At 40.9% G+C, this 21,860-nt stretch overlaps 1 protein-coding gene across 1 annotated transcript in view; it reads right to left on the bottom strand.

Annotated features, from left to right (window-relative positions):
• The window catches only part of VNN1 (vanin 1), a 36,969-nt gene extending 21,962 nt beyond the window's left edge, over positions 1 to 15,007 (bottom strand). The window contains exons 1-2 of the mRNA XM_050788004.1: positions 14,693 to 15,007; positions 12,569 to 12,699 (exon numbers count right to left, since the gene is read on the bottom strand). Of these exons, the coding sequence (XP_050643961.1) occupies positions 12,569 to 12,699; positions 14,693 to 14,902 (341 nt within the window). The 5' untranslated portion in view covers positions 14,903 to 15,007. The remainder of the gene's footprint in view (positions 1 to 12,568; positions 12,700 to 14,692) is intronic.
• Positions 15,008 to 21,860: the final 6,853 nt, after the last annotated feature.

Raw genomic sequence — 21,860 nt, 5'->3', positions numbered from 1 at the left:
TTTGAAGACATTTACTACATAGAAACTATAACACCTCAATAGTAAGGAATTATCCAACCTCTGATATGTAAGTCAGCCATTTCATGATCTTTTCAGCTTTGAAAACAGCATCCTTCTTAATAGCATGAATTTTGAAAGTAGCACTAAAATTGTGTTTTTATTGCACATCTTGCTGTATGTAGACCCACACTCAGGCTCATTTTAAGTTACACAAGCCTGAGTTAAGACAATAGGGACAAAAACTTTAAACCATATGTGAACAGATTTGAAACTATTCATGTGTAAGCAAAATGAATATGAATGTGGGTATTGTACCTAAAGAAAAAGTAAGATATGGCAGATGGTCTCCACTTTGGGTTTCCGAAAACTGTCAGGGTGTTTTGACACTGTAGTTACATATCATTGCTACAGCAGTTAGATGACTGTAAAGTAGTTATATGCTTGGTCACTGCATATATGATATATACTTGTCATCTAAATTTTATTTTAAAAAAATTTGCAGGGGCATTGTCGGCCCCAACCCTCTCTGTGCCCCTCAGATGCTGTAAGGTGAAAGAGAGGGCCCTGACAAGGATGAGACAATGGCAGCAGGCTGGCCACATGCACAGCCACCACTACTCCTGGTCTGTGGCCACTCCTGGGACAGGAACTGCTGGGCCACCCACTGACAACCATCTTGGCTATCCCCACTGCTTCCCAAACCATGTTCCAGTCTGGAGTTGAGCCTGAGTGGAATGGGAAGAAGACAAGACCCCACGCAGAACACCAGAGGCCGGACAGGTATCTCCAACCATCTTGGAGATACCAAAATAAAGCAACAAGCAGGGCACCCTGGGGAAGAAACTCTGGGGAGGGTGGAGATGGAAAGGGTGGAATGGACATGCTACGAGCTCCCTCACGCATCGCCATTTAAATTTCTTAACCCACAGTAATGATTTATCTTTTTCTACTCAAAACTAAATGTTGACATTCATATGATTATGAATCTTAGATATAAATACTTCACATTTAACAGTAATATTTAAGCAGACTTCAAATAAGTTTGGGTTTTTTGTTGTTTCTGTAAATAAGGTTATAGTAGCAACAAAAAGCTCTTCTCTGAAGCCTTTCCCCATAACTCTGCTCTATAGACTCCATAATAGCATAATGGGCTTAAACTATGAAGCCTCAAAACATCACAACTACATTAAGGCGATGTTCCCAAATTTAGGGGAACTGCCTATTAATATTATGCTATGGTGTAACCATGTGTAGATTTAAATTCATCTGTGAAACATTCAAATCGAAGCTAAAAGTAAAAATATGAAATGCTAATGATGAGTCTGGAAAGGTACACCGTGAAACTTCATTTCTAACATTGATCTAACTTTCTAGATTATATCAATATATTGTATTTAGGTGGTATTAAAAAATGCTAAACTATTTAATTTAAATGTTGAATTTTAAATTATGAGGTCTACATCAAAACCAACATTTGACTAACGAACTCTTTAGGCATAATAAAGGTTAATATTCTAGGCAGTATAAATAGTTTCTTGGCACCCACCATGCAAGTAATACATAATTCAGAGATGTGCACTTTATTATACAGAAGGAACATACCTCACCATAATAAAGGCTATATATGGCATTTATGTCACCACCCACAGCTAACATCCTAGGGAATGGGGAAAAGCTGAAAGCCTTTGTTCTAAGAACTGTAACAAGACAAGGAAGCCCACCTTCACCACTTCTATTTGACATTGTACTGGAAGTCCTAGCCAGAGCAATCGGCAAGAGAAAGAAATAAAGGATGAGGAGGAAGCAGGGCAAGATGGCCAAATAGAACCTTCCAGCGATTGTCTTCCTGCAGGATCACCAAACTGAACAACCATCCACACAAGAAAGCACCTTCATAAGAACCAAAAATCAGAAGAGTAATCACAATACTTTGTTTTAAAATCATATCAAGACAAGAGGCACTGAAGAAGGTAGGAAAGAAAGTCTTTAATTGCCAACACCACTCTCCCCCATCCTCCAGGTCACCACATGGTGTGGAGAGAAAATTTGTGCCCTTGGGAGAAGGAAAGTACAGTGATTGTGGGACTTTGCACTGGAAGTCAGTGATGCCGTGTAACAGCAGAAAGCAACATGGCACAGAATTCAGCCAGTGCCCACAGAGGGCACATTTAGAACAGCTCTAGCCAGAGGGGAATTGTCCTTCCCAGCAGTCAGAACCTGAGTTCCACCAAGCATCACCAGTGTGGGTTAAAGTTCTCTGCGGTTCTAAATAAACTCGAAAGGCAGTCTAGGCCAGGGGTTCCCAATCCGTAAGCCACAGACTGTGACCTATTAGGAATTGGGCTGCACAGCAGTACCAGTCGGTGGCCTGTTAGAAACCGGCTGCACAGCAGGAGGTGAGTGGCATTACTGCCTGAGCTCCGCCTCCTGTCAGATCAGTTGCAGCATTAGATTCTCATAGGAGTGGAAGCCTGTTGCGAACTGTGCATCTGAGGAATCTAGGTTGTATGCTCCTTATGAGAATTTAACTAATGTCTGACGATCTGAGATGGAACAGTTTTACCCAGAAACCATCCTCCACCCTGCCCATTAAAAAATTGTCTTCCACAAAACCAGTCCCTGGTGCCAAAAATGTTGGGGACCACTGATTTAAGCCACAAGGACTACAATTCCTAGGCAAGTCCTAGTGCTGTACTGAGCTCCGAACCAGTAGCCTTGGAGTGCCATAACCTAGTGAGACACCAGCTGGAGTGGTCAAAGGAGTGCTTGCATCACCCCTCCTCCAATTCCAGGCAGCACAGCTCACAGCTTTGAGAGAGAAACTCCATCTCTCTACCTTAAAAAAGAAGAGAGGAGCATAGAAAGGACTTTGTCTTGCAACTTGGATAACAGCTCACCCACAGTAAAATAAAGCACCAAACAGAGTACTGAAGCCCCCAACCCAGGTCCTAGCTCCCTGATGACATTTCTAGACATACACTGGGCTATAAGGGAACTTTCTGCCTTGAATGGAAGGTCCTAGTCCTGGCAAGATTCATCACCTGCTAACTAAAGAGTCCTTGGGCCTTGAATAAACATCAGTGATAGCCAGGCAGTACTCACTACAAGCCTTGGGTGAGTCCAAGTACCATGCTGGCTTCAGGTGTGACCTAGCACCTTCCCAGCTGTGGTGGCCATGGGGTGAGACTCCTGCTTCACGAAAGGAGAGGGAAGAGTAAAAGGACTTTGTCTTACAAATTGGGTACCAACTTAGCCACAGTAACATAAAGCACCAAGCAGAATCCTAAAGTTCTCAATTCCAAGACTTAGTTCCTGGGTGGCATTTCTAGACCCACTGTGGGCCAGAAAAGAACCCACTGCCGTTTCCTATAAGAAATGCTAAAGAAATTTCTTCAAACTGAAAGAAAAGAGCGTCAATAACCAATACGAAAGCATCTGAAGGTACAAAACTCACTGGTAATAGTAAGTACATAGGCAAACATGGAGTATTATAACCTATAATTGTGACGTAAACTTCTCATATCTTGAGTAGAAAAACTAAAATATGAACCAATCAAAAATAATAACGAGAAAAGCTTTTTAAGGTATAGATAACATAATAAGATATAAATAGAAATTTTAAAAATTAAAAAGTATGGGGGATGAAGTTAAAGTATGGAGCTTTTATTAGTTTTTGCTTGTTTGTTTATGCGATCAATGTTAAGTTGTCATCAGTTTAAAATAAGAATTATAAGTTGTTATTTGCAAACTGCATGATAACATCAAATCAAAAAACCTACAACAGAGACACAAAAAATAAAAAGCAAAAATTAAAACATACCATCAGAGAAAAAACACCTTCACAAAAAGGAAGACAGGAAGGAAGCAAAGAAGACAATACCACAAAACAACCAGAAAACAAAAAACAAAATGTCAGGAGTATTTCCTTACTTAACAATAAAACATTAAATGTAAATGGACTAAACTCTCCAATCAAAAGACATTGAGTGGCTGAATGGATTAAAAACAAATAAAAGGCAATGACCTGTTGTGTACAAGAAACACACTTCACTTATAAAGACATGCATAGACTGAAAATAAAGGGATAGCAAAAGATATTCCATGCAAGTGGAAAACCAAAGGAGCAGGAGTGGCTACATTTTTATCAGACAGAATAGTTTTTAGGACAAAAACCATAAAAAGAGACAAAGAAATTAATTATATAATGATAAAGAGGTCAATTCAGTCAGAAGATACAACAATTGTAAATACATATGCACCTAACACTTGAGCACATAGATATATAAAGGAAATATTATTAGAGCTAAAGAGAGTGATAGACCCCAATGCAACAATAGCTGGAGATTTCAACATCCCACTTTCAACACTGGACAGATCATCTGGAGGGAAAAACAATAAAGAAACATTGGACTTAATCTGCATTATAGACCAACTGACCTAATAGATAGTTACAGAAAATTTCATCCAATGGCTACAGAATAAACATTTTCTCCACACATGGATCATTCTCAAGAAGAGACCATATGCTTGGTCACAAAGCAAATCTTAAAACATTTTTAAAAAATTGAGATCATATCAAGTATCTTCTCTAACCACAATGAAATAATACTAGAAATCGATAGCAAAAGGAATTTTGAAAACTATACAAACATATGGAAATTAAAGAATGTGCTCCTGAATTACCAGTGGGTTAATGAAGAAATTAAGAAGAGCGTTAAAAATTTTATTGAAACTAATGGAAATGGAAATGCAACATACCAAAACCTACAGGATACAGCAAAATCAGTCTAAGAGGAAAGTTTGTAGATATAAGTACCTACATTAACAAAGAAGAAAACCTTCAAATAAACAGCATAATGATGCATTTAAAAACTATAAAAAGAAGAGCAAACCAAATCTGAAATTAGTAGAAGAAAAATAATAAACATCAGAACAGAAATAAATGAAATTGAAATAAAAAAATACAAAAGAACAGCGAAACAAAAAGTTGGTTTTTTGAAAAGATAAACAAAATTGACTTTTAGTGAGATTAAGAAAAAAGAGAGAGGACAAATAAACTCAGAGTTGAAAAGTGAGACATTATAACCAATACTGCAGAAATTCTCAAGATCATTAGAGATTACTATGAGCAACTATATACCAATAAATTGGAAAACCTAGAAGACATGAATAAATTCCTAGACACATACAACCTCCCAAGATTGAACCATGAAGAAATCCAAAACCTGAATAGACCAGTAACAAATAATAAGATTGAAACTGTAATAAAAGTTCTCCCGGCAAAGAAAAGCCCAGGACTTAATGGCTTCGGTGTTGAATTTTACCAAACAGTTAAAGAACTAATCCCAATCCTATTCAAACTATTCCAAAAATTAGAGAAGGGAATACTTCCAAACTCATTTAATGAGGCTAGTATTGCCCTGACACCAAAACCAAAGACACATAAAAAAGAAAACTACAGCCCAAAATTATTGATGAACATTGATGCAAAGATCCTCAACAAAATACTAGCAAACCAAATGCAAAAACACATTAAAAAATTATTCATCATGACCAAGTCGGATTTATCCCAAGGGTGCAAGGATGGCTCAACATACACAAATCAGTTGATGTGATGCATCATATCAACAGAATGAAGAACAAAAACCGTATGATCATTTCAATTGACACTGAAAAAATATTTGATAAAATTCATCATTCCTTCATAATAAAAACCCTCAATAACTGGGTATAGAAGGAACATACTTCAACACAATAATAGCCATTTATGACAAACCCATGGCTAGTATCATACTGAATGAGGAAAAACTGAAAGCTTTCCTCTAAGATCTGGAACAGACAAGGATGTCCCTTTTCACCACTATTATTCAACGTGGTAGTAGATGTCCTCACTAAAGTAATCAGACAAGAGAAGGAAATAAAAGACATCCAAATTGGAAGGAAAGAAGTAAAATTATTTTTGTTTGCAGATGCTATTATCCTATACTTGGAAAAACCTAAAGACTCCACCGAAAAACTAATAGAACTGGTAAACAAATTCAGTAAAGTTGCAGACAACAAAATCAACATACAAAAATCAGTAGCATTTCTATGTGCCAAGAGCAAGCAATCTGAAAAAGAAATCAAGAAAGGAATAGCATTTATAATAGCTATCAATAAAATACAATACCTAAGAATTAACTTACCCAAAGAAGTGAAAGCTCTCTAAAATGAAGTATGTAAAGCATTGATGTAAGAAATTGAAAGGGACACAAAACATGGAAAGATATTCCATGTTCATGGATTGGAAGAATCAATATTGTTAAAATGCCCATATTATCCAAGGCATTGTACAGATTCAGTGCAATCTCCATCAAAATACTAATGACATTCTTCACAGAAATAGAAAAGGAATTCTAAAATTTATGTGGAACCACAGAAGATCCAGAATAGCCAAAGCCATCCTGAGCGAAAAGAAAAAAACTGGAGAAATGACATTACCTGACTTTAAATTATACTACAGAGCTCTAGTAACCAAAACAGCATGGTACTGGCATAAAAACGGACACATAGACCAATGAAACAGAATAGAGAACCCACAAATAAATCTAATCATCTACAGTGAACTCATTTTCAACAACGATGCCAAGAGCATATATTGGGAAAAGGACAGTCTCTTCAATAAATGGTGCTGGGAAAACTGGATATCCACAGGCAGAAGAATGAAAGTAGACCCCTATCTCTCACCATATAAATAAAAATGAATTATAGATTTAAATATTTGACCTCAAACTATGAAACTACTAAAAGAAAACTTTGGGGAAACTCTCTAGGACATTGGTCTGAACAAAGATTTCTTGAGTAATACCTCACAGGCACAGGTAACTAAAGTAAAAATGGACAAATGGAATCACATGAAGGTAAAAAGTCTCTGCATAGCAGGGGAAACTATCAAGAAAGTTAAGAGACAACCCACAGAATGGGATAAAATATTTGCAAACTACCCATCTGACAAGGGATTAATAACCGGAATATATAAGAAGCTAAAACAACTCTATAGGAAAAAAATCAAATAATCCAATTAAAAAATGGGCAAACGATTTGAATAGACTTTTCTCAAAAGAAGTTATACAAATGGCAAACAGGCATATGAAAAGGTGTTCACCATCACTGATCATCAGAAAAATGCAAATCAACAAGGGCACGGTGGCTCGCGCCTGTAATCCCAGCACTCTGGGAGGCCTAGACGGGCGGATCACCTGAGTTCAGAGTTCGAGACCAGTCTGGCCAACATGGTGGAGCCTCGTCTCTATTCAAAATACAAAAATTAGCTGGGTGTAGTGGCGGGCGCCTGTAATCCCAGCTACTCAGGAGGCTGAGGCAGAAGAATCACTTGAACCCAGGAGGCAGAGGTTGCAGTGAGCTGAGATCGCACCAATTGCACTCCAGCATGGGTGGCAAGAGTGAGGCTCTGTTGCAAAAAAAAAAAAAAAAAAAAATAAGAAAGTAAAAAAGCAAATCAAAACTACAATTATATCATCTCGCACCGGTTAAAATTGCTGGTGAGGATGTGGAGAAAAGGGAATCTTCGTATGCTGTTAGTGGGAATGTAAATTAGTACGGTCACTGTGGAGAACAGTTTGGAGGTTTCTCAAAACACTAAAAATGGAGCTACCATATGATCCAGCAATCCCACTGCTGGGTATATGCCCCTCAAAAAGGAAATCAGTATATAGAAAAGATATCTACACTTTCATGTTCATTGCAACTCTGTTCACATAGCCAAAATTTGGAAACAACCATGTGGTACATGCACAGAATAAAGTACTATGCAGCCACAAAAAGAATGAGATTCAGTTATTTGCAACAATATGAATGGAACTGGAGATAATTAGGTTATGTGAAATAACATAAGTTAGGCACAGAAAGACAAACATCACATGTTCTCACTTATTTGTGGGATCTAAAAATCAAACAATTGAACCCATGGAGATAGAGAATAGAAAGATGGTTACCAGAGGCTGGGAAGGGTAGTTAGGGGAGGGGTGGGGGAGAAAGTGAGATTAATGGGTACAAAAAAAATAGTTAAAATGAATGAATAAGGTCTAGTATTCGATAGCACAGCAGGGTGACTATAATCAATAATAATTGTACATTTTAAAAGACCTAGAAGAGTATAATTGAATGGTTAGTAATACAAAGGATAAATGCTGGAGGGGATGGAAACCCCATTCTTCATGATGTGATTATTACCATTGCATGCCTGTGTACAAACATCAAAACATCTCGTGTACCCTGTAAATATATACATCTACTACGTACCCATGAAAGTTAAGAATAAAATAATTAACAGAAAAAAGTTGAATAAGTAAATTCATCTTTAAGTTAGGTTATTAGACATAGTTTGTCACTGAAGAAATATGCAAACTTTCTTCTATGATGCAATGAAAATGTCTGAACAAAATTGTACTTCTCTTAACTGCTCAGAAACTCTTAGAACTATACTTAATGTCCAATTGTAATGAGCAGCTCTTAACCATGATGCCTCATAACAACTGCTTCCTCTATTCATATGGTTTCTAGTTTGTTGTTAAGACTAAACTATCCTATTTTTAATTATATTAGATATAATTAGAAACTTCAAATCCTTCTGGAATGATATGACATATAAATGCTAAATAAATTAATTAAATAAAAAAGAAGAGTGATGACAGCCTGTTCCTTTAACACTCAGTCTAAGAGGTGATGTGGTCCCAAAAGTTTGGTGTCTATGAGAAGAGGAAGCAATCGACTCTGTGCATACTTCAAACATACTCAATAGGATGAGATATGATTCTATGAGAGCAGGGAAGGATATTGAGTCCTCCCTTTCTCTCACATCCTACATCCAGTCTTTCAGCAAAACCTGCCAGTGCTACTTTCAGACTTTATTCGGAATCTGTCCACTTCTCAATACCTAAACGTCTACCGTCTCTTGATCTCAGACACCATCATCTCTCTGCCAAAATTATCACAACAGCTTTTTAACTGTCCTCTGCTTCTTTGGTGACCTATACCCTGGAATCTATTCTCTACATTGCAATCCTCCTGCCCTTCTGCCTCTATTTCCTGCTTTTCTCCTCTTCTGTCACATCACTGTAACCACACTAACCCTTTTTCTGTTCCATAGGTTAGACACATACTCTCACCACAGGATCCTGGAATTTAGAATTCCCTCAGCCTGGAATGCACTTTTCTTGGGTACTCATATGATCTGTCGCCTCATTTCTTTCAGGTCTTCACTGAAATCTCACTGCGATGCCCTCTGATGACCTTTTAAAAATTTCAGCCCCATGCTTGCCACCCTATTCACCTTCCCCACTTTATTTTTTCCATAACATTTACTTCCACCTCATATCGTAGATAGGTAGACAGATGAAAGATATCTATATAAAGATAGATAGATAGATGATAGATAGATAATTATCTTTTTAAAAAAATGTATTACCTCCCCACACTAGAATATAAATTTCAAGAGGACAGGAATTTTTAATCTGTTTTGTTCACTTCATTGCCAAGAACAATGTCTAGACATAATAGGTAGTCAAAAAAAATTGCAGAGTTAATAAATTAAGGCAGCTGGGTGTGATGGCTCATACCTGTAATCCCAGCACTTTGGGAGGCCGAGCAGGTGGATCACTTGAGGCCGGGGGTTCAAGACCAGCCTGGCCAACATGGTGAAACCTGTCTCTACTGAAAATACGAAAAACTAGCTGGGCGTTGTGGCTCACACTTGTCATCCTCAGGAGGCTGAGGCATGAGAATTGCTTGGACCTGGGGGATAGAGGTTGCAGTGAGCTGAGATCATGCCACTGCACTCCAGCCTGGGTGACACAGAGTCTCTCTCTCGGAAAAAAAAAAAAAAAAAAAGTGGAGAGAGTGAGAGAATTAAGGAGGCAAGAAATTCAGACATCATTAGTTGATGGAAAACATAAAGGGGCGACTGGGTTCCTTGAAATGAAGTGAATGGGACATCCTTGTGGGGATGTTCAGGAGGCCCTTGGAGATGAGGTTGTAGGGAAAGGCCATTTGGAAATAAGTCAATTCAGTTCATAGTGGAAGTAATAATAGAGTGCTTGCCTTCTAGAAACTAAAGCACTGACATATGACATGATTAAATAATAAATAATTATGATACAATTAAATAAGAATAGAGTATGCTGGGCATGGTGGCTCAAGCCTGTAATCCCAGCACTTTAGGAGGCCAAGACGGGAGGATCACGAGGTCAGGAGATCGAGACCATCCTGGCTAACACGGTGAAACCCCGTCTTTACTAAAAAAAATACAAAAAACTAGCCGGGCAAGGTGGCGGGCGCCTGTAGTCCCAGCTACTCGGAAGGCTGAGGCAGGAGAGTGGCGTGAACCTGGGAGGCAGAGCTTGCAGTGAGCTGAGATCCGGCCACTGCACTCCAGCCTGGGCGACAGAGCGAGACTTCGTCTCAAAAAAAAAAAAAAAAAAAAAAAAAAGAATAGAGTACATGATTATGATATATAACACTGGAATTTGTCAAAATCCATCTTATCAAAATCAAGGTGTCTCTGTAAGTAGTTTTTGTGGGTTGGTTTGTTTGTTTGTTTGAGACAGAGTCTAGCTCTGTCACCCAGGCTGGAGTGCAGTGCCACTATCTTGGCTTACTGCAACCTCTGCCTCCCAGGTTCAAGCAGTTCTCCCTGCCTCAGCCTCCCAAGTAGCTGAGATTATAGGTGCCCACCACTGCGCCCCACTAATTTTTGTATTTTTAGTAGTGATGGGGTTTTGCCAAATTGGCCAGGCTGGTCTCGAACTCCTGACCTCAGGTGATCCTCCCACCTCGGCCTCCCAAAGTACTAGACTTACAGGCGTGAGCCATCGCACCCAGCCAGTTTCTGTGGTTTTTTCCTATTATTATTATTATTATTATACATTAAGTTCTGAGATACATGTGCAGAACGTGCAGGTTTGTTACATAGGTATATATGTGCCATGGTGGTTTGCTGCACCCACTAACCCATCATCTACATTAGGTATTTCTCCTAATGTTATCCCTCCCTTAGCCCCCCACACCCTGATAGGCCCTGGTGTGTGATGTTCCCCTCCCTGTGTCCATGTGTTCTCATTGTTCAACTCCCACCTATGAGTGAGAACATGCAGTGTTTGGTTTTCTGTTCCTGTGTTAGTTTGCTGAGAATGATGGTTTCCAGCTTCATCCATGTCCCTGCAAAGCACATGAACTCATTCTTCTATATGGCTGCATAGTGTTCCATGGTGTTATGTGCCACGTTTTCTTTATCCAGTCTACCATTGATGGGCATTTGGGTTGGTTTCAAGTCTTTGCTATTGTGAATAGTGCCGCAGTAAACATGCGTGTGCATGTGTCTTTATAGTAGAATGATTTATGATCCTTTGGTATATACCCAGTAATGGGATTGCTGAGTCAAATGGTATTTGTGGTTCTAGATCCTTAAGGAATCACCACACTGTCTTCCACAATGGTTGAATCAATTTATACTCCCACCAACAGTGTAAAAGCGTTCCTCTTTCTCCACATCCTCTCCAGCATCTGTTGTTTCCTGACTTTTTAATGATCACCATTCTAACTGGCATTGTGTGGTTTTGAGAATAGTTCCAAAAGAGGAATTCCTAAAACAATTTTAGCCTTGTGTATTCAGAAAGAAGTATGTGAACCGACATGATTTTCTTAGGTGTATAAGATGTTGGTTTCCTTACATTAAAATTAATAGTGCTGCTTTCATCATACTTAATATCTCTTTAGTCTAGACCTGACTTAAACCACTTACAATCCTGGCATATCACCTCTTAGGTTACAATCAGCTTACACTTTAAGGACTTTACTACATTAATCTCACCAGCTATCTTATCAATGAGAAAAGAAAACTGTTAATCTTAAACCGATGTGACTCTATTTTGCCATTTACTCATATAGTTTTCAAATCACAGACCCACACAGGGAAATATTTTTCTGTTCACTGGTGAGGAGTCAGAGACCAGAGATGTTCACATTGAATGTGATGATTTCTTTATTTTCTTTATTTTATTTTATTTTATTTTTGAGACTGAGTCCCGCTCTGTCGCCCAGGCTGCAGTGAGGTGGCTCGATCTAGGCTCACTGCAAGCTCCACCTCCTGGGTTCACGCCATTCTCCTGCCTCAGCCTCCAGAATAGCTGGGACTACAGGCACCCACCACCACACCCGGATAATTTTTGTATTTTTTTAGTAGAGACAGGGTTTCACCATGTTAGCCAGCATGGTCTCGATCTCCTGACCTCGTGATCCACCAGCCTCGGTCTCCCAAAGTGCTGGATTTACAGGCGTGAGCCACCGCATCCGGCCCACATGTGATGATTTCTAAGCTACCTTCTAGCTCTGATTTCTGTGACTTCATAATTCATATTTACTCTCCCAGTAAATATACTCATAGTAGATGAAAAATAAGCTATACTGAGACTTAAGAGTTGATCGTGGATCTATGCAATGATCATCAACAAAGTTTTCCCCAGTAAATCAAGGTGATATTCACTAGTGAATTTTTCACAAGTTGTTTCTTTACCTGTTAGGATTATTACAGGGGATCCAGTTTACTTCAGGGTCTGGGATGTCCTCCAAGTATGGATAGAGAGAGTCCCTGGTGAAGTTCCAGCCATAAATACCATCTTCTGGAGTCACAATAATATGCGCACCCTGTTAAAAATGCACCTTAATCAAAAGGGGGACTTGCAAAAGGAGCTGAGGAACTGAGTGGCAGAGTAACAACCATTTGGGCTTCCCCCCACGCCCCTTAAATCTTATTTTGTTTTCTATATTTTTATAATTTATTTCCTTTTCCAAAGGTTTTTAATTTCCTTTTTTTTCAGTGCAGTGTTGTTTCTTTTCATTTTTCTTTGCTTTTCTTTATTTCTAATTTTAGATTCAGAGGGTACATATGCGGGTTTGTTACATGGATATGTTACATAATGGTGAGGTTTGGGCTTCTAGTGGCGCATTTTCTCTCTCTCTCTCTCTCTCTTTTCTTTTTTGAGATGGAGTTTTGCTCTTGTTGCCCAGGCTGGAGTGCAATGGCACTATCTCGGCTCACCACAACCTCCACCTCCCGGGTTCAAGCGATTCTCCTGCCTCAGCCTCATGAGTAGCTAGGATCACAGGCACCTGCCACCATGCCTGGCTAATTTTTGTATTTTTAGCAGAGATGGGGTTTCTCCATATTGATCAGGCTGGTCTTGAACTCCCGACCTCAGGTGATCCGCCCGCCTTAGCCTCCCAAAGTGCTGGAATCACAGGCATGAGCCGCCGCGCCCGACTTAGTCAAGCATTTTAATTTTCTAATCCTGCCATTGTTGTTTCCTATGGCAGTTGTTAACTATAAACCTAGCTTGTCCTGGAACCAAGCCTCTCCTTGAACTTTGGCTGATAATTGTGCCTGTGTCAGGACTGACTAATAAATGCTCTGTTTGTTTCCTCCTGTGCCCCAGCCTTCCCCTGCAAACATGATTCCTGCTTCTCAGAAAAAGAGGAGCCACAAACTGGTTACTTGAACTGTGCCATGCCTGCAAGTACTGCCTGAGCTAACCTGGGCACCTTCTGATTAGAGAGTCACCTTAAAAAGCTCTGTGATCTTTAAGGAAATAGTTGGACTAAGGGTGAAAAAGAACATCAGAACCCCTGATAACCTTTTAAATATTAGTATATATAAGAATATAGGGCAGGCACAGTAGCTCATGCCTGTAATCCCAGCACTATGGGAGCCCAAGGCGGGTGGATCACCTGAGGTCAGGAGTTCAAGTCCAGCCTGGGCAACATGGCAAAATGCCATCTCTACAAAAAATACAAAACTTAGCTGGGCACGGTGGCACGCACCTGTGGTCCCAGCTACTCTGGAGGCTATAGTGGGAGAATCACCTGAGCCCGAGAAGTCAAGGCTGCAGTGAGCCGTGATCACACCACTACACTCCATCCTGGGTGACAGAGTGAAACCCTGTCTCAACAACAACACAAAAGAATACATATTTATGGATATATGTAATACACATTTATCCATGACTTTTATCGCACTTCATATATCCCTGGTCTACACCTAATCTATTAATAGCTTTTAAAATAATATTCCTATAAACCACAATTTATACTGTATGATTAACTTGAAACTGAAACCTTCACTCAACTTAAGGACTCACAATGCATTACATATACTTTTATCTTGTAATTAGAATGAAGTATGAAGTATATAATGCATGCTGGCAAGGAATTGAAAACTTGTTTGTTTTCAGATTATAAATTTATTCCAAAACCTGAAAACCCTTAATAGCACATGAGTACATGAAGGCCACTAATACTCCAAAAATAGCACCTGGTCCCTGATCCATTTATCCTCCATCCTCCATCTGTACCAGAAAAAGGGAACAAAGTCGTTGAATTTATGGCCAGTTCCTCAAAGGTCTGCTGCTTCTTGATAATGAGCAAATTGTTCTTTTCTTAACATTGTTCTTACTGTTAGGGTAGTGCCCTTGCTCTAATTTTGAGAGGAAACTAGAATTCTAACTGTAAAATAAAGGTTCTTGGCTACTCTGATACATATGTCATCTAAAAGTATAAAGGACCCTGACACTGGCCCTGTCTCCTAGGACCCCCCTCCTTTCTCATAGAATCCAGTACAGTGGAGAGATGGTAGAGATGGTACCTGCTGTGCTGCTGATGTGATCGCTCCTTCCAAAATGTCCAGATTACGATTCATTAATGCCAAAGCCTCCTCACGAGACGCTGGTGTTAGGGTGACATTGGGCAATATCACTGCATGTTCATAAACAGCTGCAGTGAAAGTGTCCTGGCAGCTGGTTCTTGAGACATAGAAAAGCAAAACTGCCACACAAGCCGGCAACTGAGTAGTCATGCTGAAGTCCAATGACTGCTGAAACACAGAGCATGTCCTGGTATTTATAGAGAGAAGACACGTGGTGTCCAGAGTTAGTACCTTAAAAATAAACTATGGAAGTTGATTAAGAAAACTCTATGATTTCACAGCATGGTTAGTTAACAAAGGACCCTCCCTTATTGCAGTAATTTGTGAAGAGTAAATCAAGAACTGTGTGTACATTATTTCGCTAGGGCTGCCTGACAAAATGCAGTAAACTGGGTGGTGTAAAATATAAAAAAATTTATTGTTTCGCGGTTCTGGAGGCTAGAGGAAGTCCCAGAGGAAGGTGTCAGCAGAGTTGGTTCCTCCCGAGGGCAGTGAGGGAAGGATGTGTTCCAGGCCTCTCTCCTTGACCCATAGATGGCTGCCTTCTCCCTGTGTCTCTTCATATGATATTCTCCCCATGTGTGTGTCTGTGTCCAAGTTTTCCCTTTTTGTGAGGACACCACTCTCATCTTTAACATGAGGAAAAGGAAAATCCCAGCTCTAGCTTCTTTTATCGTTGTTGTTGTTGTTGGTTGTTTGTTGTTGTTGTTGTTTTGAGACAGAGTTTCACTCTTGTCACCCAGGCTGCAGTGCAGTGGCACAATCTCAGCTCACTGCAGCCTCCACCTCTCGGGTTCATGCGATTCTCCTGCCTCAGCCTCCCAAGTAGCTGAGATTACAGGTGCCTGCCACTATGCCCAGCTAATTTTTTGTATTTTTAGTTGAGATAGGGTTTTGCCATGTTGGGCAGGCTGGTCTCAAACTCCTGACCTCAGGTGATCCACCTCCTTTGTTTTTATACCAACTAAGGGCAGAAAAAAAAAGTCAAGTGAAGGTCATAAACCCAGGGCTACAGGCCACTAAAAGACTGAGACTGAGTCATCTGACCCATTAGATTTAGTGCCCACTGTACTCCAGTATAACTTCATCTTAATTAACTAGATCTGAAATGACCCTGTTTCCAAAAAAGATTACATTCTAAGATACTGGCAGTTAGGACTTCAACTTATAGATTTTTGGAATTCATATATTTTGGAATGTCAGCACATAGACGTTCAAATAATTTTAAAACTTTTATTATTATTTTCATGTGAATATTTCAGCTCTACACTTGGATTTGCTTTTGTTTCCTCAAAATGGGGAAGCCAGGACAAAGAGGAATACAAAAGAGTTACACATTTTCTATTGCTATATAACAAATTATCCCCAAATTCAGCAACTTCAAAAAGCAAACATACATTATCTCCCACTTTCTGTGGGTCAGGAATCCAGGGGCAGTTTAGCTGGTGCCTCTGGCCCAAAGTCTCTTTCACAAGGCTGCAGTCAAGCAGCCGCCAAGGCTAGTTACACCAAGGCTTGACTCCAGGAGGATTCACTTCCAAGCTCCAAGTTCCCTCATGTGGCTGACAGCAGAGCTCAGGTCCTCATTGGCTGCTGCCCAGAGACATGAGTTCCTAGTTATGCAAGCCTCACCACAGGGCAGCCAGCAGTATGGTATCTGGATTCCCTTAGAGGAGAGATTCCCAGAGAGCAAGTGAACCCACTTGAGAAGGAAGCCACGGATGCTTCGTAATGTAATCGGGGAAGCAACACTTCATCACTTTTGCTCTATTCTATCCAATAAAACATTAGGAACCAACTTTGAAGCTGCTTATCACAGAGGCAACAGAAGTGTACGAAGAATGAGAGCAAAAACAATAAAATAAAATACTGAGAGCTGGGGAGGGAGATCCAGAGCGAGGAGAGGGAAATTATATCAAATAGAAAAACTGTTCGTAGATTTTGATACTAAGTTGGCAAATTTTGTTTCAGTTGTGCATTAAGGGTAATATTTACAGAATTAGTGTTTATGTTTTTCCATTTTATTTTTAGATCTGTTTGTCTTTGAATGGTATTTTTATAATTCAATATGCAAACATGCATATCTAATTTTTTACTTTAGTAACTATATTGCATTTATTCTGCAATTGCCAAGGTAACCCAGCGGTTGTGTTTGGCTGGTCCTCCTGAGTCTCCGGTAAACACCAGCTTCTCTGACTGCTTGCTGACCTCTTAGGGCCTTTTCATGCCCAGGTGGGTGGGAATACCACATATTTCACAAACAGATGTCATTATTATGTAACAATTTATAAAAGGAAGCACTGAAATAAAAGTTAAAACTGAGATGAGTTGCCAAGAAGTTAAAAAATTACTTATTTGCCCTTCTTAGATTAAAAATATTGAACCTCCCATGGAGTTTCTAGTCCAACTCATAAAGAGCTTGGCAGTCATTTTTCCCATGCTCACAACAAGAAAAAAGCTAAACAAATGAAAATCAACAACTTTTCTAAGATGCTTCAGAGAACTGAGATCACAGGACAAACTGCGGTCTTCAAAATTGAAGAGACAGGCAAACACAGAGGGTAAGAGTGTACTGGGAGCAGAGTCCTCTATGGCTGGCGCCAGTACCATGGGGTCACTTGAACTGTAATTGACGAATTGCTGGAGGCTCAGGGTGGACAACCTTGAGAGTTCTGGTCTGTTCTTCTAAATAAAAGCCTGCCCTCAAAGTAAAGTATTTTACCAGAGCCTAACCCACCTAGGGGAAGGAAAAACTCCAACCCCAGCCACTCTAATCTTTAACATGAGGAAAGGGAAAATCTCAGCTCTATCTTGTTTTTATGCCAACTAATGGCAGAAGAAAAAAGCCAAGTGAAGTTCATAAACCCGGGGGAACAGGCTCACTAAAAGACTGAGACTGAATCATGGGACCAATAACCCTGTCCCTCCTCCAGCATGTCACTGCCACATGAATCTAGCCTTTCTGGCCTACCTAGCTTATACTAGCTGAGAGCAAATCTTCAGATGAAATACTGTAGTTCGGCCAGGTGTGGTGGCTCACGCCTATAATCCCAGCACTTTGGGAGGCTGAGGCGGGCGGATCACCGAAGGTCAGGAGTTTGAGACAAGCCTGACCAACATGGAGAAACCCCGTCTCTACTAAAAATACAAAAATTAGCTGGGCATGGAGGGAGTGGGGTGGGGGGCGCCTGTAATCCCAGCTACTCGGGAGGCTGAGACAGGAGAATTGCTTGAACCCGGGAGGTGGAGTTTGTCTTGAGCCGAGATCGTGCCATTGCACTGCAGCTTGGTGACAGAGTGAGACTCCATCTCAAAGAAAAAAAAAAAAAAGAGAGAAAAATAAATAGAAATAGAAACAGTGCAGTTCTTGCAGTAGAGTATCATCAGCAGGACGTGGACCTGGGAGGCACCAACAGCCTCTACTACAACTCCTAGGGTGGTTCTCTGGATCCTTAACCCTGCTGCTACAGCCTGCCAAGGTCCCCAAATGCAGCCCTTCTGCTCACACAGAGTAGAAACTGGGAGAATTGTCTCCAAGGAAATGACTTTGAGTGTAGACAAAAGCCCTAATTGGTACCTCCAGACTCCTTCAACCAAATTTGCATAGATGGAGCAGATTGCCTTTTGCAAGGAAAACATAACATCGCACCGTCCAGAACAGAGCAAGACCCACAGTGTTCTGGATTTTGCTAGCAGAGCAGTGATCACCCCAACCCAGGCAGCAGACCCCCAGAGGAACTCAGAAGCAAGTCCTGCCCAGCTTACGCAGAGAGAATCAGAAACGAGGGAAAAGGAGAGGAGAGCAAGGACTGAGTGGAGTGAGCACGGCCTCTGGCACTTCACCCGGTGAACTCTGAAAAGCCATGTGCACAGCGTGTAAAAGTGTGTCCACATACATGTGTCCGATAAAAGATTGATTGGCAGTCGGCCTCTGCATTGCCACTCAAAATATATGCACATATTTTCATATTTAGTATCTACAACACGATGTCAATTCTTTTGTTGATATTTAGGAAAAACTATTCGTTTTTCCTCTGCTCTCACACCTCAACAATTAACACAAAAGACTGGTTACCCCCAAGTAGGTGGGGATTTCTCCCCACTAGAAAGCAAGTAATTGACTGTAGCAGACATCAGCTGGCTATCTTCCAGTTCAATCCAAACACTATTTATCCAAAGATAGCATCAGATCCCGCATACTAAGGGCTCAGTCCCACAAAACCGCCCCCTCCTTCCCACCAGTAACAAGTCTGGGCCTCCAGATCTTCCGACCAAATGGCTCTGGGTTGGGGTTTCCATGACCCCTTTTTTTGGGTTCAATTAATTTGCTAGAGTGGTTCACAGAACTCGCGGAAACACTTACCTTTAGTGGCTTATTGTAAAGGATATTACAAAGGATACAAATGAAGAGGTGCATAGAGCGAGGTATGGGGGAAAGACTGGAGAGCCTTCCACGCACCCCTAGATATGCCACCCTCCAGGAACCTCCACGTGTTCAGCTGTAAGGAAACTCTGCACTCTGTCCTTTTGGGTTTTTATGGAAGCTTCATTACATAGTCACGATTGACAACCGTGTAGAAATGCGATTGGACAAAAAGGATATGATCCCATACTAACAGTTTGAGTGGGGAAACCCAGTAGAGTTTGTCTGTTCAGGTTTGTCTTGACATCTCTTTGTAGCATTTCTTCCTCTAGGGTATGGGGTGGGACCCTCTCTGAAATGAGGGTCTTTTGAGCCACCATCAGATTGTAGTCCTGCCTTAGGGAGGACAGGGGAATGTCAGAGAGGGAGATGCTGTTTCATCAGGTCTGCTCCTGAGGCCTAAAACCCCCTAATGTTAAAAAAACAAACAAACAAACAAACAAAAAAACCCTAACAAAGGATATGGGATTTATAAGCCGGGAACTATAATATCACAAGTTGTTAATGTTACAAGAATACATATTGTTGCATAGGACTTAATAAAACTATTTTTGCATTGTTAATGTAGCCTATAAACATGATGATGTAGCTTGAACTTGCTCTCATGAAAGAAAAAATTTGTTTGCTTACCAGTGAGTTATACTCTGCTGTATCAGAAATATTAAGTCAAGCCATAAGAGTGGCTTCACTCTCCGTAGAAAGATTTTAGATGAGGAAGATACAGCTGTGAGAGCTGAGTCTAGCAGAGCGATCGTTTTTATCAATGACAAACAAAATAAGTGTGGTTGGGGGAGGGAGAAGAGACAAAAAGATCAAAGAAAATAAAAAGCAAAAGGTATTAAAATGTGGGGGGAAAATTACTCCAAGAAGTATAGGCTTAGTAAGAGCTGAAAACTGACCACGAGATTTGCCTTTTTTTTTTTTTCAGACAAGTTCTCACTCTGTTGCCTAGGCTGGAGTGCAGTGGTACAATCTTGGCTCACTGCAGCCTCTAACTCCTGGGCTCCAGTGATCCTCCCACCCCAGCCTCTCCAGTAGCTGGCACCATAGGGACATACCAGCATACTCGGCTAATTTGTTGTTGTTGTTGTTATTGTTTGTAGAGACAGGGTTTTGCCATATTGTCCAGGCTGGTCTCAAACTCCTTGGCTCAAGCCATCTGCTTGCCTTGGCCTTCCAAAGTGCTGAGATTACAGGTGTGAGTTACGGTAGCCTGCCCCGAGATTGGATTTTAAAGTTCCTTTTAATAAAGAGAGGGGGGCAGGAGTCAGCTTACATAAAAATGCATGAGGTGAGAGGTGCCGAGGAAACTGGGGCAACCAGAGCGCGTAATGCAGCCTCCAGACAACTGGCTTAGGAAAGAGAAGAAAGAAGTCTAGAAGGAACCAACGTGAGGCAATAAAGAGGGAAGATGGCCACCTCCTGCACACAGAGGAATCTGGGGCACAAACCTAAGATCTGAGAGCGATAGTCCCTGAAGGGAGAATCAAGGAAAGATGGGAGGGGGAAACGGAGTGTGTTTTCTGCTGCCCAGAATATCTCTGACTTCCTGGTCCTGGACTGCATTACAGCAGGTAGAAATAAACACTTAGGAAGAGTTCAGGAATGCATTTGCCAAACATTCTGTGGACATAAGAGGTGTCTCCTACATAACCCAGAGAACCCAGCTGCTCTTCAGTATGTCTCTTTCCAGAGTTAATCAGTGACCAACCAGAAAAATGACTAAGAGAGCCAGGACAGTGGGCCAGAGGTATCTGGGGAAAAGGTGACACGGTGGTCCTATCTAGGAAGCTCCCAGCCTGGCACAGCCTGCAATAAATGCCTGAGCACTGAGAGGGGCTCAACCAAGATTGGGTAGATTTTAGAACAGAATAATTTCAGAAGGAAATGAGATGTGATCTGAATGACATAACTTATTTTATTTTATTTTATTTATTTTATTTTATTTTATTTATTTATTGAGAAGGAGTTTTGCTTTTCTTGCCCCAGACTGGACTGCAATGATGTGGTTTCAGCTCACTGCAACCTCCACCTCCCAGATTCAAGTGATTCTCCTGTCTCAGCCTCCCGAGTAGCTGGGATTACAGGCACGCACCACCACGATGAGCTAATTTTTGTATTCTTAGTAGAGACGGGGTTTTTCCATGTCAGCCAGGCTGGTCTCAAACTCCTGACCTCAGGTGATCTGTCCACCTCAGCTTCCCAAAGTGCTGGGATTACAGGTGTGAGCCACCACACCCGGCCGACATAGTTTATTTTTTTTTTTTAATTTCCATTTTAGCTGGCCCTGTGGCTCACACCTGTAATCTTGGCACTTTGGGAGGCCAAGGAGAGCAAATCACTTGAGGTCAGGAGTTCAAGACCAGCCTGGCCAACATGATGAAACCCTGTCTATACCAAAAATATAAAAAATTAGCCAGGTGTGGGGGCGTGTGCCTGAAGTCCCAGCTACTTAGGAGGCTGAGGCAGGAGAATCACTTGAACCAGGGATGAAGAGGGCCAGCCCTTCCACACCTGTGGGTATTTCCTGTCAGGTGGGACAAGAGACTGAGAAAAGAAATAAGACACAGAGATAAAGTATAGAGAAAGAACACTGGGCCCAGGGAACCGGCGCTCAGCATACGGAGGACCTGCACCGGTACTGATCTCTGAGTTCCTCCAGTATTTATTGATTACTATTTTCAC

Source organism: Macaca thibetana, chromosome 4, assembly GCF_024542745.1.
Source record: "Macaca thibetana thibetana isolate TM-01 chromosome 4, ASM2454274v1, whole genome shotgun sequence".
NCBI classification, from domain to species: Eukaryota; Metazoa; Chordata; class Mammalia; order Primates; family Cercopithecidae; genus Macaca; species Macaca thibetana.
The sequence above is the reverse complement of the archived record's forward strand: the minus strand, read 5'-3'. Positions and strand labels throughout refer to the sequence as shown.